The sequence below is a fragment of the Protopterus annectens genome, chromosome 9.part0, assembly GCF_019279795.1.
Source record: "Protopterus annectens isolate FY-2018-M chromosome 9.part0, PAN1.0, whole genome shotgun sequence".
Taxonomy (NCBI): domain Eukaryota; kingdom Metazoa; phylum Chordata; order Ceratodontiformes; family Protopteridae; genus Protopterus; species Protopterus annectens.
The window spans coordinates 23,060,119-23,078,079 of NC_056743.1; the positions used below are offsets into that span (position 1 = coordinate 23,060,119).

The 17,961-nt window shown below is 44.0% G+C and overlaps 1 protein-coding gene across 1 annotated transcript in view; it reads right to left on the reverse strand.

The window, feature by feature from the left end:
* ZDHHC13 (zinc finger DHHC-type palmitoyltransferase 13) overlaps positions 1-17,961 on the reverse strand; it is a 3,021,844-nt gene that overhangs the window by 1,739,865 nt on the left and 1,264,018 nt on the right. The window contains exon 7 of the mRNA XM_044082531.1: positions 5,954-6,116. Within this exon, the coding sequence (XP_043938466.1) occupies positions 5,954-6,116 (163 nt within the window). The remainder of the gene's footprint in view (positions 1-5,953; positions 6,117-17,961) is intronic.

The window sequence follows — 17,961 nt, forward strand, 5'->3', positions numbered from 1 at the left end:
TACAATAGTGGTGACCAAAGGACAATCTGTTTCATTTCTAGCTGGTGAAGTCTGACAGATGAAAACACTCATTACACTGAATAAACTGGACAACTTAAAGCTCAAAGAAGGGTTGCTTCATGTTTTTTATTGCTGGATTTTGAGAGCACATACATTCTCCTCCGATTAGCTGTCTGTATGCAAAATACTTACAGGAATATAAGGGATGACTGTTGCTGTCCTCCATTCATCTGGCACGTTTTATGCTAAATAGTAAGCAGCCTGGTATGTTATCCAGCCCCAAGGAAGTAGTGCCTTGGCTTGAAATAACACCTTGAGGGTTTGTTCTTGAGAGATGGGGGGTTGTAGATGCAGGTATGTGATCTGGGTATCTGGGAACTAAATTTGCCTACTAGTAGATTGGCCATGTCCTCTGGCTCGAAGTCTGTCATATGACTTCCATGAGTTTTGTGCAGTGCTGCATTGTTTGTGAGATTTCTAAAAGAGTTACAAAAGGCTTTCTATTTATCTTTCACCTAGGTACTAGTTCTGCCTCATATCTAGTTTTGCTTGACTTTATAAGGATCAAATGTACCTTACTAAGTTTAGAAAAAGCATCCTTGGCATCTTGACAGCTACATTTATTTTTGCATGCTTTTAACCAAAAAAAAATTCTGAAGAGCCTAAATCAAATTTCCTTCATCTAAAGAGCAGCTATTTGAGCTCATCTAGTACACAGAACTGTTCTTCAGGGTCCCAGCCTTCTCCCTCAGAGACAGATGTCAAAGTAGTACCATCAACCCCCAATCTGTCCCTTCTTGTGGTCTATGGGTGGTAGTATTTGAAATTAAGGCATTACTTTACACTGACAAACAAATTTTAAATAAGCAAACAAACTACTGCCTGATGCTATGTATGCAATATTTCTTTCTTTCTGCTGTCTATGCTTGAAAAATAAGTGAGCTTGTCTTCAACAATTCAAACACAATACCAGCTCTTTTGGCATAAAGGGATAAAGCTGTGATTGTGACGTATCTTGGGTACAGGAACACTTGTCCTTGCGCTTTTTGGACGAAGCGGGCGTCAGAGCATCCGACGGCATTTTATAATTACAACGCTTCCCAAAAACTAACCTGGCACAGTCTAACCTTCTCTTAATAGTGCGTTTGTTAAATCTAGCACAAGAGCGGCATCCAACAACGTCGTGCTCAGGCCCTAAACAAGGTATACACAAGGTATGGTAATCCCTATGAGGTATCTGTTTCCCACAAGAAATACAGTTATTCACTTTTTCTGACATCCGGTTAAATACTGAGGCAAGAAAAAAACAAAATATTCCCCAACGGGGTACTTAGCCAACTTTGATTCGGTCTGAAACTCCGACTTCAGAAAATTTCAGAACGCCAACCTGCACTCGCAAAACTGCTTCTGCATCGGACCATGCGGCAAAAAAGACTGAGGATATGACGTCGGTCATGCGCATTAGTACCCTGACGTCCTGACGTCAGACTAATGCGCCTTGACCGACGTCAGCCATATACTTTGGTATTCGGGCCGACTGGGACAGCGGACTACCCCAAGTGTTAGGACTGCAGCAATGTGGAATGAAGAACATCTGACTATTTTCAGGTACTGCTGGGTAAAATAATTCTCAAAGGAGAAAAAAGTTGAACAGAGAGGTGGTAAGCAGTACATATAAAAAATTGAACAGAAAGCAACAATATACAACAAAAACTGATCAGTATCAAATAAAATAAAATACGTAGAAACAATTGACAGAAATATACATTTTACATGATTATATTTCAGGTTTACATCAAGGTGGAAATCCTGTGTGGCAATGGGACTTAGGGTGAAGGAGGCAGAGTTAACAGGTGTTAGAAGTTGAAAGAGAGAGAGAGTCCAGTTAGATGATGAGAGGCCTTTTTTATGATGTGACATGCTGGATGGCCAGTACAGTTAGACTTGGTGTGGAGGATGTTTTTAACATCGGCTATGAAGTTGGGGAAGGTGGATCGTAGTTCCTTTAGGTGGGTGGGAGGAATTCCCAAAGTTTAAGGAAAGTAACAGAAAAAGACTGGTTGGTGCAGTGTAGCCTGATTTGTGGGGGTTGGCAGTGGGGGTGATCGCTTAGGAGAAGTGTCTAAAGTTGTACTGTTTGTATATGTATGTATGTATGTATGTATGTGTGTGTGTGTGTGTGTGTGTGTGTGTGTGTGTGTGTGTGTGTGGTGGGAATGAGTTAAGATGGAAAAGCCTGAAGAGGAGAGTCTAGTAGCAGTTTTACTGTCTGCTGCACTGGGAGCCATTTGGCTTTTCTGAGGGTGAGGTAGTTCTGCTCTTTAGGGTGTGAGTGAATGAAGTGACAGGTTTTGTTTTCAAGAGTCTGTAGGGTGGAGGAGTTTTTCTTAGAGGCTGTGGAATGCCAGGCATGACAGCGAATAATCAGACCAATATGCCACTTGCTGTGAAGTACCATCTACAGTAATCACTTTGACAAATTGCTTCCGCAACTGGTACAGTTAGCCTGATTTCTTATGCTATTACTTCCTGAATGTGCAAAAGTCAGGAGTGAGTCACCACTCCATAATCTTGCAATATCTACTAGTATAATACTGTCTTCCTGTCCAATTGTGGTAATTTATTGCATTGCTAATATTTTAATTATTACTGTATGTGCATTAGTCTTACTGTTACTCAAACAATGTGTTCACTGTTACGTCTTGCACAGGGCCCAAAGCAATGTAATTTCATTCAGCTTGCACTGCTGTGTATGTATATCTGATCGATAATAAAGTTTACTTTGACTTTATTACAGGTAGTCCATATTCAAGTTGTGTTGAGAGGACTCCTTTGCCTACAGCTGCACTGGATGGTTTCGATAGGTAAGATGAGACTTTCCTATCCCAAAAGAAAAGTGAATTATTTTTGCCCTTGATTTCTCAGGTTTGGATATGGAATGTTAGTAAGTGGTTCAGCAACAAATCAAGGTATTTGATGGAGTTGGTTGTTTCTATTAGTGTGATACGGAGTGATTTTGGTGAGGTGATGTCAAATAGCCTGCTTTTTGTTTTTGTGAGATTAAACATTAGTTTGCTATTAATGACCTAGAACTTGAAGGAGTTAAGGTCTTTTTACAGTTGTATTTCAGTTGGATGGTGGTTGTGTCTAGATACCATGTCATCAGTGTAGAGTATCCCTTGTAGAGTAGGAAGGTCATGAGACAGCTTATTAATGAAAACAGAGGACAAAAGAGGAGCAAGGAGAGAACCTTGGGCTGAAGGAAGAGTCTAACTTTGAAGAAAATGTTTGACAAGAAGTCTAGGGAACAGGTGATGGATGTATTACTAATGTCAATGTTTTGAAGTCTGAGAAGGCATTGTTGGTGGTTAATTAGGTCAAAGGCTTTATTGTGAGGTCAACAAATACTGTTCCTGTCTTGTTACCCTTAAAAGAAAAGAAAGAGAAGGATAAAAGCACCATTTCCACTACTTGGTCCTTATCTCTGAGATGGAAAAATATGACATGGAACAGCTTGATTGGGCTGGTGACAGAGACAGAATTAAGTCCTCACAGATTAGCAATTCCACTCAAACAAGCAAATGGTTGTAAACGTTTAACTCCTTAGGTTAACAGATCCTTCATTTTATTTTATTTATTTATTTTACATTTGTTGAACGGGATAGTCCGACTGGATATATGTCCATTTTCAGCGAAGACCCGGGGAGAAAAGCTACAAATACCAAAAGAGAGACAAGTACATACATCACTGAGTGATAAACTCAGGCAGACATGTTTAGAAAAATATAGACAAAGAATACAGGCAGATATCAATATACACAATGTGCAGACTTGCATCTGATTGGCAAAGACATATCAGAAAATGTGAACACAGAATACAATCAGATCTCATAATTCACAATGCTTAGACATTCAAATGCTATGAGGCATAGATACTTGGCTAAACAGCAGGTTGGGTAGCAAGACATGTATTAGTGAAGTTGTTACTCAAGTTTAGAACAAGAGCACAGCCAATAAGATGTGAGGTATTTTTTGAGTTCTCTTTTAAATAGGGGTAGTGAGGTTTCCTTGGTAATGGTAGTAGGGAGTAAATTCCAGACTTTACCAGTTGACCTGGCAAATATAGCATCGCCTGCAGAGTTGTTGGATTTTTGGGTCTGTATCATTAGTTTATCAGCTGAGCATAATGGCCTGGGGGCACTATGAGGGGTGAGAATATTTTTGAGGGCAGGGGTGTTATCGGGTTGATTGAGTATTTTATGTGCTACTATAAGCTGGTTGAACTGTAGAAAGGTAGGATACTCTAGCCATCCCAGTGCTTTGAGGTTCTGGCAATGGTGGGTCCTAAAATCCATGCATGTAGAGAATCTGGTTATATGACTGTAACATCCTGATAATTTGTTGAGATCGGTTTTAGATAGGTTGGTGAGTACAGGGGAGGCATACATAAGGGTAGAGAGGAGGTGTGATCTTGCAATAGCTACCCTATCTAGGGGGGGTGAGGAAAGGTTTGGCTCTGTACAGAGAGCCAAGTTTTTTGTTAATGGACTTAATAGTGTGATTGACATGTTTATCAAATTAAGGATGTTGTGTATTATTATGCCTATAAGCTTTGTATGATCATCAGGGGAGATAATGGTGTCATTGCTAGATTTGATGTTGAAGGAAGGAGGAGGAATTCTACGGTTAGGGGAGGAAAGTAGTAGCTTGGTTTTGTTAGGATTTAGAAGCTGGCAGCGATTAGCCAGCCATGTTTATACCATGCTGAAAGTGGTCTGGGTGAGGGTTAGAAGTTGTGTAGGAGAGGAGGCGGAGCATATTAATGTTGAGTCATCTGCATATTGGTTGCAGGTGGCTCCTGGGATGGTGGTGTGCAGATGATTGATAAAGATAGAGAAAAGAAGGGGACCTAGTATGGACCCTTGTGGGACACCTAGGGTTAGAGCAAGTTGGGATGACAGCTTGCTCTGCCATAAGACACCCTGCTGTCTACCATTTAGGTAGGGATGAAACCATTGTATTGCGTATTGGTCTAAACCAGTGGTTTTGTAGGGTACTGAGCAGTGGCTGATGGTTGACCATATTGAAAGCTTTTGAAAGATCTAGGAAGAGTGCTGAAGATAGTTTGTTGCTGTTACGATGAAGATTGATGACATTAGAGAAAGACAGAAGAGTCATGGTGGTACTGTGGAATGGCCTAAAGCCGTGCTGAGAGTTGGCAAGCTTTCCGTTTTGAATAAGAACATGCATGATTTGTTTGTGTATGCATCTTTCCATGATTTTAGTTAGTGGTGAAAGAATGGCTATAGCTCTAAAGTTAGATAATTCTGTGAAACTTCCTCCTTTATGGAGAGGTATAACGTGATATTTTCCATATTGTTGGGATGGATCTTTCTGAGATGGATCTGTTGATCAGAATAGAAATGGGAAGTGCTATGGCATCAGCTGCTTTTTGAAGATATTCAGCTGGGAGGTGGTCGGCAGCTAGTGTAGTAGGTTTTAGCTTTTTGAGTAAGGTCCGGATCAGGTTGGTAGGTACGGTTTGAAAGGTAAAGGTGGGTTGGCTGCTTAGTGGATAAGGTCTAAATGTGCCAGAGCTGGTGTTTGTGTCTGATGGAGAGAGATGGGTAGCTAGAGACTTTTATTAAAGCACAAACACTATAAACTAGCTATCTGAATATTTTGCAATGATCTTTTGCAGTACAACAACAAGCAAGACAGTAACAGCATTCTTCACTGCAAATAGATCTAGAAACTCAGTCTGAACATATCTAGTATATCTTCCTAAAGGGCATGTACTACACCACTCTTAACTAAACATTTTAGGTGTTCATGTTATATCAATGGTGAAACATGGAAACATCAAACAAATCACCGTAAATTAAGCAGCAAATTTGAAAAATGCTTTTGAAGGTTGAATACTGAAGATATGTTCATATGTCATTTTCAATACCTTAATATTCTGTATATTCACATTAGCCCCAGAATCCAACAGGGCCAATACAGCATCTATGTTTGCAGACATAACAGCCCAGTGCAGAGCGCTGTTCCTGTGCACTTTATCAGTTGCATTTACAGAAGGATTAAACTTCAACAGAAAGCGAGTAGGCTCTGGTCTGCAATTAAAGAAAAAGAAAATGCATTTGTTAAATAAAAATTAAAAAAAAAGTCTTTTCATGGAAATGTTTACATATGTGAGCATGAATATTAAAGCTAAAGAAAAGGTGGTTCAACACTAACCTCTCAGAGACTGATAAAATGAAAAGAGGGGGAAAACAATCTTAAATGAAACAACTAGTCTGCCTGGGAAACAACTAGTCTGCCTGGTCAACTGAATGCATGACAATTTAAAGAGTACCACCGAAACGTTATAAATACATGCATATGTTACAGCTGAGTAAAAATAAAATACTTATCAGGTGTCTGAGGACAGGTCACATAAAGTTAAGTTATATACTTACAGTAAAGTACAGTTGTGTAAGTAAAATTTCCATAACAGTAGATGTTCAAATGACCACTGCTGGAGTAGTCTTAGCTATATGGATTATATCCTGCCATGGATGTAGCAGCTGTCCAGCTTCCAAAGCTTCAGGGCACTTTACATATTCCCAAATCACTAGTGAGCTTGAGCTTAATAGACCTGACAAAAAAAGACAGGTTAGGACACCAAGGCCTTCAGAATTTCATGCCAGAAGTGAGAGGGAGGCTAAAACACTGTCAAGGACAATGCTAAGAAAATAAAAATAAAGGTCCTCACACTGGCAATAAAACATTACTGCAGTGATGATCATTCGAACATCTACTATTATGATAAGTTTATGTACACAACTGTAGTATGTTCATCATTACAATTACAATCACTGCTGCACTGCATTAGCTATACAGGTAGATGACCATAGCTTATACTGACTGGGAGGAGGAAGGATGAGGGTCCAGGAACACATGGAGAATGGCCTTAGCAAAGCCTGTCCTAGACCAGCAGAAGGAATCTTGTTTATAGTGTTTTGCAAAGTGTACACAGAGGACCAAGTTGCTGCTTCTTGAAGAATTCCAGAATCCAACTCCTTTCAAAAAGCCACAGATGTAGTCAAGACCCTGGCAGGAGGAGTCTGAAACACCTGGAAGTGTCTAGTTGTGGTAGGTATACAACCACTTGGAAACAGTTTCCTCTTACCTTCACCATGAAATGAACAACTGGTGAGAGTTCCAGAAATATTTTGTTCTATCAATATAGCATCTGAGCTGTTAGTGGACATCCAAGGTATGGAGTATCTTTCTTCCTTATTATTAGGATCTGGAAAGAAGACAGGGAGATGGATAGCTTGGCTCAATGTAAACTTGGATACCACTTTAGGCAGAAATAAAGGTTTATTTCTTACAGAAACACATTTTTACGGAACATGAGAAAGGTATGGCTCACCATAAGATCTTGCAATTCAGTTATTCTTCTTGCAGAGGTCAAAGCAATGAGGAGCACTATTTCCATGTTAAAAACCTCAGGTCAGTTTGATCAGCTGTTTCACATGGAGCGAGACTTCCTTTTTCTAATACCAAATTAAGATCCCAAGGAGAAGCCACCTATTTTGTAGGAGGCTTGGTACGTGATATCCCTTTCAAAAACATTTTCTAGTGAAATTACGTTTATGGAGGGGGATCAATGAGCACACAAGCTGACACGGCTAAGAAATTAACCTTGTAATTCAAAAAAGCACAAGGGAACCAAAACAAACTACAGTGTGCAGACTTGGCAGGAAAAATGCACCTCTTCATCCACCACAGTTGCTGGTGCATAAAGAAACCAGTCAAACGAAAGAATCACACTACAGCAATTTATTCACAGCTAAATAAAAGATACTGAGCGCTTTCATCCCCATATAGTACTGAGACATCATCAGACTATCAAAAGAATACATTCTACCACATTTAAATGCAAAATCCTGCAAAACTTTCTATGTTGCCAATGGACTACTTCTCTTAAAGGCATACGTCATCACATAACATAAATAAATCACTGAACTGAAAATAGTCTATAAATACTGACCACAGTATGGTTTAAAAAACTTTTGAACAAACTTGTAAAGGGACGAATGCATTAGGTAACACATTAAGTTAAAACATTGGATCATAAAAAATACAGCAAATAAAACACAATCAATAGCAAAGCTTTAAAAAATTAAAGCCTTAAGTTTCAAAAAGCATGCAAGGGAGACTCCCTCATTCAAACCATAAATACCAGTGGCATTTGTTCTTATTTGAACTCAGATTTGCTACACTCAAGTTTAAATTTCCAGGGCCTCCTACTATCAATCTCAACAACGTCAATTACAAAAAATATTAAAAAATGCCCTTGGTTGTCACGAATATGTTTCCATGAACTGCTTCTACAGTCCTGTTTCCTAATGTTCCATCAGTGTTCGTAAATTCTGTCCCCTGACTCTATTTCCATTTGTGAGGGTCTGTACTGGTCCAGCTCAGCTTGTCTAACATACAGTTTTTAGCAGTATACAAGAGGCTGCTGGATAAGTGATGAAAAGGTATATCCCAGCTACCTTGGCTAGTCTGCACAGAGGGTAAAAACTACCCCGGCCCACTCATTTATGTACCACATCACTTTGGTGTTGTCTGTAAACACCTGTAAAGGCCCCAGGGACCATAGAAGATTGAAAGAGTTGAGGGCATGTACAAATGATACCATCTATCTCTTTTATGTGACTTGTTACGTCTTTTCTGTTCCAAAGACCCCATACACATTATTTCTATACGTTAAGTCAGAAGAATCTGTTGTGACAAACTGTGCTTAGGCTGGAAAGGAGAGTGAAACACCTAGATTCTGATAAATTTGTTGCCTCCACAAAAGATTCCACCAAAGATCTTCCCTCGGAACAAACAGCAATGCAGGGATCTGGAAAGATAAAGGATGTCGATGCCGAGTCCAGGCTGTGTATGACTGAAGTTTCATCATAAAAAGTGTGGCCAAGAGAATCATAAGAATCAAAGAAGCCATGTATCCCAAAATCCTGATAAATTCCTTGGCAGACTGGTCTACTTCTAAATTTCAAACTTTCAAAACTTCGAATTGCTTATGATTGAGACCATAAGATCAAAGTGCTGAAACTTTGAAATTTAAATTAAAAAAAATAAATAAAAAAAAAAAAATCTTTTTTTTTTTTTTTTTAAGTTTTTGCAAGGGGTAAGCCCCCCCCCCCCCGTACCTCCTGCTAATTAAATATACCAACTCAGAGATCGCAGTACAGAGAAGAAAACAGTAACTATATCATTCAGCACTGTATAACCATCTCCATTTTAAATGGTTCAAAGTTTCAAAACTTCAATCTTATGCTCTCGACTATGAGCAATTTGAGGTTTTGAAAGTTTGAAATTTAGAAGCAGACCCTGGAAAAACTCGGGAAGATTTTTTTTTTTGTACATCTCTACTTTGTCTGAAGGAAGAAAAGCACTTCCCAAGGCACAATCTAGTAGACATCCCAAGAAAAGTATTCTGTAGGACGAGATGAAAAAAGATTCCTGTCAGTTTAGCTGGAATCCCAGCCTGAGTAGGAGATTCAGAAATCTTGTAAAGTCTCCTGACAATTGGAAAAACAGAGTGCCTATATAAGACAATACTCCAAATACAAAAAAAGTGAATGCCTTGAAGTCTGCAATAAGCAACTACTGCAGCCAGACATTTTGTAAATAACCTTGAAGCAACAGCCATCCAAAGGGAAAGATATGGAGATGGAAGGGAGAACTATCTATCCATGAACTGGGTAGAACTTTTAGTTATGTACTCACCATAACTTCAGATGTTTGGGATCCATCTCGCCTACATTCTGACTGATGGGTTCGGAGCCGATCCCTCGGCTCCGACTCGGCACGCTTATGCCAAAGAGCGAAGTCTCTTATTGGCTGAGCTTACTATATCCCAGGATGCACCACTACCAGTCCCCCAGATCTAGTTTGTCCGCATACATGCACACATGCACGCTCTGATTATATAACATCGTCAGATGAAACAAGATAAAAACAGTAGAACTCAAACCGTTCAATCTCTTCTGATCTCCAAGGCAGGGGAAGGAGGGTGGGTATTAGCAATGTAGTAGATGGATCCCAAACATCTGAAGTTATGGTGAGTACATAACTAAAAGATGTTATGTGATCCTATCTCGCCTACATTCTGACTGATGGGACAGCGTCCTAGCACCTGAATCCTGGGTGGCTCACTGGAAAACACTCCTGAGTACCGTGGAACCAAATGATGCTCGCCCTTTAGATGCCACATCCAATTTATACTGGGAAATGAAAGTGTGCGGATTGGACCAAGTAGCCGCAGCACAAATCTCCGATATAGCGAGCTTGGAATGAAAAGCTATAGAAGTCGCCATAGCTCTGGTAGAGTGAGCTTTGATAGATGTTGTAAGTTGCTTATTCAAGAAGAATAAGCCTGAGTTATACAATCTCTAATCCATTTGGAGATAGTAGCTTTTGTGATGGTTTTACCCAATTTATTGTCTGAGAAGGACACAAACAACTGGTCTGACTTACGAAATTGCTGAGTCCTGTCTAAATAGAAGCGCAATTGCCTGTGAACATCCAATTTATGGAGAGTGTATTCTGCTTCATTGGAGAATTTTGGGAAGAAAACTGGTAGCTCTAGAGATTGTTGGAGACAGAGATTAGAACAGACCTTTGGGACAAAGGATGGAATAGGCCTAAGTGATACTCTATCTTTGTGGAAAATCAAGTACGGTGGTTTAATAGATAGGGCTTGAAGCTCTGAAACTCTTCTTGCAGAAGTAATTGCAACTAAGAAGGCAGTTTTCCAAGACAGATATTTTAACTCACATGTAGCAGCCGGTTCGAAAGGGGAAGATGTTAATGCACGAAGCACCAAATCAAGATCCCACAGAGGCGCAGGATGAAAACTGGGGTCTTAACAGGCCCGCACCTTTAATGAAAGTTTTGCATAGTCTGCTGCTCATCAATCGAGGATCCATGGATTCGTGGAATTTAGAGATAGCCAGTTGGACTTTAATAGTAGAGACAGAAGATCCTTGATTAAACAGGGATGCTAAGAATTTCAAAACTTCCGGGATTGGAGCAGTGATAGGGTCTAAGCCCTGAGTTGAGCCCAGATAGCAAACCTCTTCCACTTACTGAGGTACAATTTCTTAGTGGTGGGTTTGTGGGCTGAAGATAAAATGTGAATAACTTCCGGGTCTAATGTGTGACTTCTGACTAAAGTCGGAAGTGGAGGAGCCAAGCTGTCAACTTCAAGGAGTGTAGGGACTGATGCTGTCGTCCCGACTGATGAATTAGCAGATCCGGAGTTAGATCTAAAGTCCAAGGATCGTCCACCGCATGTTTCTTCAGGTAGGGAAACCATACCTGACGAGGCCAGTATGGAGCAATCAGTATCATTGTGGACCCCAATTGAGAAGCTTTTTGAATGACTTTGGAGAGAAGTGGAATCGGAGGAAAGGCATAAAGTAGCCCTGTTGGCCAAGGTTGTGCTAGAGCATCCATAGCTGCCTCCCCCTGATGTGGAGTCAAGGAGAAGAACCTTTTGCACTTCGTGTTTAGTGGTGTTGCAAATAGATCGCAGCACGGCGTTCCCCATCTCCTGAAAACCTGAGCTGCTACTGTTTCATTTAGGGACCACTCGTGAGGAGAGAGAATTGTTCTGCTCAATCTGTCTGCCAATATATTTGATTTCCCCGGAATGTGGGTCGCTACCAAGAAACGGCTGGTAGCTACAGCCCATTCCCACACCCTCATGGCCTCTCTGCAAAGGGGGTAAGATCTGGTCCCTCCTTGTTTGTTTAGATACCAGACCACCGACATGTTGTCTGTGTGGATGGCGATTATGCCCTGAGGGAGAGACTTGTGTAAGGCCTGTAGGGACAGAAGTACAGCCCTCATCTCCAATACATTGATGTGGAGAAGAGCTTCGTCTGGAAGCCAGGAGCCCTGAACTAACCTGCCCAGACAATGCCCCCCCCACCCTATCTGGGAGGCATCTGTCGTCAGGGTAACCACTGGAGAGGGAATAACAAAAGGGCTTCCTTGATTTAGATTGGATGTCTGAAGCCACCAGTGAAGGTCCCGTTTGCATGTTTCTGTAATCATAATGGGATGATTGAGGGGAAGGTCCTGAAAGGACCATTGAGTTGACAATAGCCACTGAAGAATCCTCATGTGCAATCTTGCCAGAGGAACTAGAAGAACCGTGGCAGACATCGAACCTAAAACTTGTAGGACCATCCTGGCTGGGGCTTTGGATCTTGAAATCAGGGCTTGAACTTGGCCTTGTAAAGTTTGGATCCTTTCGGTAGGAAGAAAAACGCGCATTAATTTTGAGTCTATCTCTGCTCCTATGAACCTTATGCGCTGAGAGGGCAGCAAGACAGACTTTGACCAATTGAATGTAATTCCCAGGGTAGCACCCAGGGAGATGGTGGCTTTGAGGTTGTCCATTAGTAGATGCCTGGTGGTGGCAGTCAGGAGCCAGTCGTCCAGATAGGGAAACACTTGTAATCCAAGACTCCTCAGGTGAGCAGTCACTACTGCCAAACACTTGGTGAACACCCTGGGGGCTGTGGTGAGACCAAAGGGCAGTGCACAAAATTGGAAATGACTGTCTCCCAGGCTGAAGCGCAGATATCTCCTGGACGCCTGATGTATCGGTATGTGATAATAGGCGTCCTTGAGGTCTATGGAGCCCATCCAAACATCCTTCTCCAACAATGGGAGAATGGATTGTAACGTGACCATTCGGAATTTGGATTTCGTGACGGATTGTTTTAGTCTGCTGAGATCCAATATTGGTCTCAGGTCCCCTGTCTTTTTTGGCACTAAAAAGAACCTCGAGTAATTTCCGGATCCGATCTGGTCTGTGGGGACCGGTTGGATGACTTTTTCTAGCAGCTTTAAAGCTTCTGCGGCTGCGATTTCCCTTTGACTGGGTGGTGGGTCCGGGATTTTTTTGGACGGTGGGGGTGAGCATGTGAATGGGATGGTGTAACCTCCGGCAATGATCCGAAGCACCCATCTGTCCTGAGTGATTGATTCCCAGGCTTTTAGGTGCTTGGCAACGGCACCCGACTGGCTCGGAGCAGCACAGCCGGGCAATCCCTCATGAGGTGTGGGAGGCTGAAGAGCCACGAAAGGACTCAAGGGTCTCCAGAATTGCGGGCCCTCTGCCGCCTCTGGGACGGCGTCTCCCAGAAAAATTTCCCGTCCTCTGCCTCTGGAAGGGAATCTTCCTGCTGTTGAGGAAAAACTTACGTGATTTACGGAACCACATCTTCCCTCCTCCTTTAGCCTTGGGATAAGGCCGAAAGTGAGTGGAATAACGGGCACCTACGGCAGATAAAGTTTTTCCCTCTTGCTCACAGCGGTAAGGGTGTCTTTAACCTTAGGTCCAAACAAAGAGGACCCATCGAAGGGAGCGTCAGCGAAGGAAGACTTGAAGGCCTCCAAACTGACACAACGGAGCCAGGCTTGTCTCCGTGAGCCACGCCTGTGCCTGCCACTCTACCCGCCTTCGGCCGCATATGAAATGAGCCTCATGGACGAGTTAGAAATTGACGTAAGGATAGCCAACTGAGAGCTAACCGACTGGGCTAGCTGCTCAGGTAGGTTACCCGAGAGGGAATCTGACAGCTCCTTGACCAGATCCCTCTGAAGTCTGGTAAAATGTGCCAAATAATTCAGGGACCTTAAAGTAAAGGCCGCTGAAGTCAGGGTGCGCTTCCTGCAGTCCATGCTCCTAGACTCCTTATTAGGAGGATGGACAGACGTTGAAGCCTCTGCCACGTCCTGTTGTGTAGCAGATGCCACCACCATGGCATCTACAGCCACGCCTTTGGTCAGGAACTCCTTCTCGGGGGGGGGCAGACAAAAATTTGTTAGGACGAGAAGGGACTGGTTCCACGGTATCTGGATGTTCCCACGCCCTCCGACAAACTAAATCCTGGAGCTCGTTGAAGGGCGGAGACACCCAGGAGGCGGAGGGCTGAGCCCCAAAGGCCTTGAGGAGCACTGACTCATCAGCAGAGGGGGGTTTGGATATCCAGCCGCCTCGTTGTTTGAGGATCTCTAAGATGTCTGCAAATGAGACATCTTCCGAGGACGACTTCGGGGACCCCTCCGCATCATCAAGATCAGTGTCAGATGTAATAGACTCGGGGGAGTCCACGTGCTTCCTCTTGCACGATCTCTTCCTTGGGGGTTCCTCTGAAGACAACTCGGAAGAACCCTCAGGAGGAGGGGAACCCCCCAATGGGGGTAACCTCAGGCCCAGGGGCTCTGCTGCCTAGGGACAGGGGAACTGCCAAAGACCCAGTCTCCATGCCCAGGGAAGGTGCTGGTAAAGCTGGGGAGATGGCCAAAGAAGACTTGGCCAAGGCACTCCTCATAGCTCTGAAAGCCGGACCCCCAGAATCCTGGGAGTGTCCGGTCCCCGGAGCCATGATAGCAGACGGAAGTCCCGCAGCCGAAGCACCGAGAGGGAGGCTCGGAACCGAAAGCATAGGTCCCGAAACATCACCCCCAGGTCCAGCCGAAGAAGTCCGTGTACCAAACTCGGACCCGAAAGCCGGGGTTGGAGTAAGGGTTGGAGCCGACCCTAAGATCTCCACCGGCTCCAACAGCACCTGCTCCGACGGAGCCGAAGCGGTCGGAGGAGGAATAGCAATGACATGGGCATAGCCATCGGCTCCAAGCCAACTGGGACGGAGCCGAAACAAATTTTTGAAAGACTGGGGACTGGAACAGTCTTTGGAGTACCCTGTCTATATCCGAATCCGACATCCTCGATGACCGAGAGGATACTGAACGGGTTCGAGATGGCCTCTCCAACGGCCCCAAAGGGCTAGGGGACCGGCTCGAGGCGACCGATGACTATCGGCGCCAAGGAATACCACACTAGTTTCCATCGGTGCCGAGGAGGACTTCGGCACCGAGGAGGAAGTGTCTGAGCGGGCAACCTTTGTCGGCTCCGTGACCAGTGGAGCCGACGAAGGTGTCCCGCCTCGATGCCCCAGCCATCGGCTCCAAGCCAGAGGAGTCGAGACTGGTGGCATCGAGGCAGACCGTTCCGCCCTTGGCTCCGAAGTCCTTGGAGCCGAAGGAGAAGCCTGCCTATGTCTTTTGGCGGTCAGATCCGACGGACTGGTCGGAGCCGACGCCCTTTTCTTTTTAGCTGGAGAAGGAGAGGATGCCAAAGCTTCTTCAAAGGAGGGTTTTATTAAGCCTTTAAGAATGAGTTTATTTTTCCTCTCCTGGAGGACCCTCGAGGAAAAAGCGTGACACACACTGCATGACTCTTGTAAATGTTTTGCACCCAAACAATAAACACAGAGAGAGTGATCATCTGTGATCGACATCTTAAAATTACATTTGGTGCATTTTTTAAAGCCCAAAGGCCTAGGATTCTGAGACATAACAATAATGCGGTAATTCCCTGACAGAAAAAACAACACTATCCACTTGACTTTTGATTTAACTGACAAACTACCAAAAATCAGTTTACAGCTGCCGATTAGTAAACAATCTGTAACAATTAACTCAAGGGTATTTTGAAAACCCCTAAGGTTTGAGGGGGGTTGACTGACCGGGAAGGCCCTAAGATGAAGGAGGCCTGAAATCAGAACCAACGCCCAATCACACTACAAAGTTTCTCACAAAAACTCCAATCACACACAAAAGATAAGAGTAGCCGTTAAAACAGCTTTTTATGACAAGAACAGCAAATTTCTGACAGAAAAAAGTTAGTAAAATACTACTCAGCTCAGCCAGCTCGAGACCACGTCTTCGCAAGTTAGCGGCAAACGAGATCTGGGGGACTGGTAGTGGTGCATCCTGGGATATAGTAAGCTCAGCCAATAAGAGACTTCGCTCTTTGGCATAAGCGTGCTGAGTCAGAGCCGAGGGATCGGCTCCGAACCCATCAGTCAGAATGTAGGCGAGATAGGATCACATAACATCTGATATATAAATCTAAAAAAAAAAATGACTTGAAACATTTTCTAGTAGCAATTTGACGGTAGGCATCTTTTAAGTCCAACTCTACTATTAAGGCTAGTAAACAGATAAAAGTAACAGGATCTGAAAGGATAACATTTTGAACTTTGGAATCTTGACAAAAATATTTGAGAAAGAACAAGTCTAGTACAGGCCTCCAAGTTCCTTCTTTCTTTGGCACCAGAAAAATTCTTGAATAATACTTTGCCTACTTAGTAAGGATGCAATGGTTCTATGACCTCCTGAGATAGCATGTGTTCCAGAAATGACCTCCTGAGATAGCATGTGTTCCAGAAATGGAGGAAATAGTTGTATTTGGTATACTGGGCAAGGAAGAAGGAAATCCCATTACCAAATGTACTCCTGCTGAATGGCTTTCTGACCCCCATTTGTCCAAAATGATCTGGTGTCATATGTAAAGATGTATTTTCATGTGGGAGGATGTGGGAAGACAGGCACAGAGGGAGAAAGAGAGTGAGACAGATGGAGTAGGGGAAGGAAGGAGAGAGAGAGATGGAAGGGGAGAGGAAGAGAAACAGTGAGAGAGGGAAGGAGATATAGAGGGAGGTAGGGGAGGGGGAGACAGAAGAAGGGAGAGGAAGAGAAAAAGTAACAGAGGGAAGGAGAGAAAGCAGAAAAGGGGAGAGAGGGAGAGGAACAGAGATGGAGGGAGGGAGAGAGAGACATGGGAGGAAGAGAGGAAAGATAGAGACAGAGGGAGGGAGGGAGAAAGACACAGGAAGGAGACGGAGAGGGAGAAAGAAGGGCGAGAAAGGGAGAGGAGGAGGAGGGTGGGGGGAGAAAGGGAGAGGAGGAGGGTGGGAGGGGAGACAGAGGAGGATGGATACAGAAAGAGAGGGGGGAGAGGGAGGAAGAGAAACAGTGAGAGAAGGAAGGAGAGAGAGAGAGGTAGACAGAAGGAGAGAGGGGTAGGAAGGAGGAAGAGAGAGAGACAGAAGGGTGAGGGGTAGAGAGAGAGAGAAAGGGATAGGGAGACAAAGAGAAACAGCATGACAGGGAAGAAGAGAGACAGGAGGGAGAGAAAAAGAAACAGTGAGAGAGGGAAGGAGAGAGAGAAGGAAAGGGAGTAAGGGCGAGAAAGACAGAGAAGGAAGGAGAGAGAGGAAGAGAAACAGAGAGGGAAGGAGACAGAGATGGAGTGGGATTGAGAGGGAGCGAGAGGAATAGAAACAGTGAGACAGAAGGAGAGAGGAGAAGGAAAGGGAAAAGAGAGAGAGAAAGGGAGGGCGCAGAGAGGGAGTGAGGGGTAGAGAGAGAAAGGGATGGATAGTGGAGAGAGAGGGAGGGTGAGAGAAAGAGAGCAAGAGATAGAGGGAGGGAGAGATATGGGGACAGAGAGAGGGGGAGGAGAGAGGGAAAGGGAGAGGGTGGAGGGAGAGGGGGGAAGGAGTGGAAAAGAAATAGTGGGGGATTTAGAGGATAGGAGACAGGGAGAGGGAGACAAAGGGAGGAGAGAGGGAGGGACAGGAAGAGAATCAGTGAGACAGGGAAGGAGAGAGGGAGAGAGAGAGAAAAGGAAAGAGACATGGGGTGATAGAGAAGGAAAGGGGAGAAAGAAAGATGGATGGGGAGAGAGAGGGAGAGGAGGGAAAGGAAGTGACAGAGAGGGAGAGGTGAGAGAGACAGGCAGAGAAGGAGGGAGGGAGAAGAAGAGAAACAGTCAGAGAGGGAAGGAGAGAGTGGGAACAGGGGAAAGAGAGGCAGCAAAAGGAAGAGAAACAGTGAGAAGGGGAGGGAGGGAACAGAGAGGGAGGGAGAGGTAGAGAGAGAAAAGGATGGATAGGGGCAGAGAGAGAATGGGATGGGGAGGGAAAGAGAGGGAGAGATAGAGGGAGACAGGGAGATAGCGGGAGGAGAGAGAGTGAAGGAGAGGAAGAGAAATAGTGAGAGAGGGGAGGAAGGGGGAGAGGGAGGGTG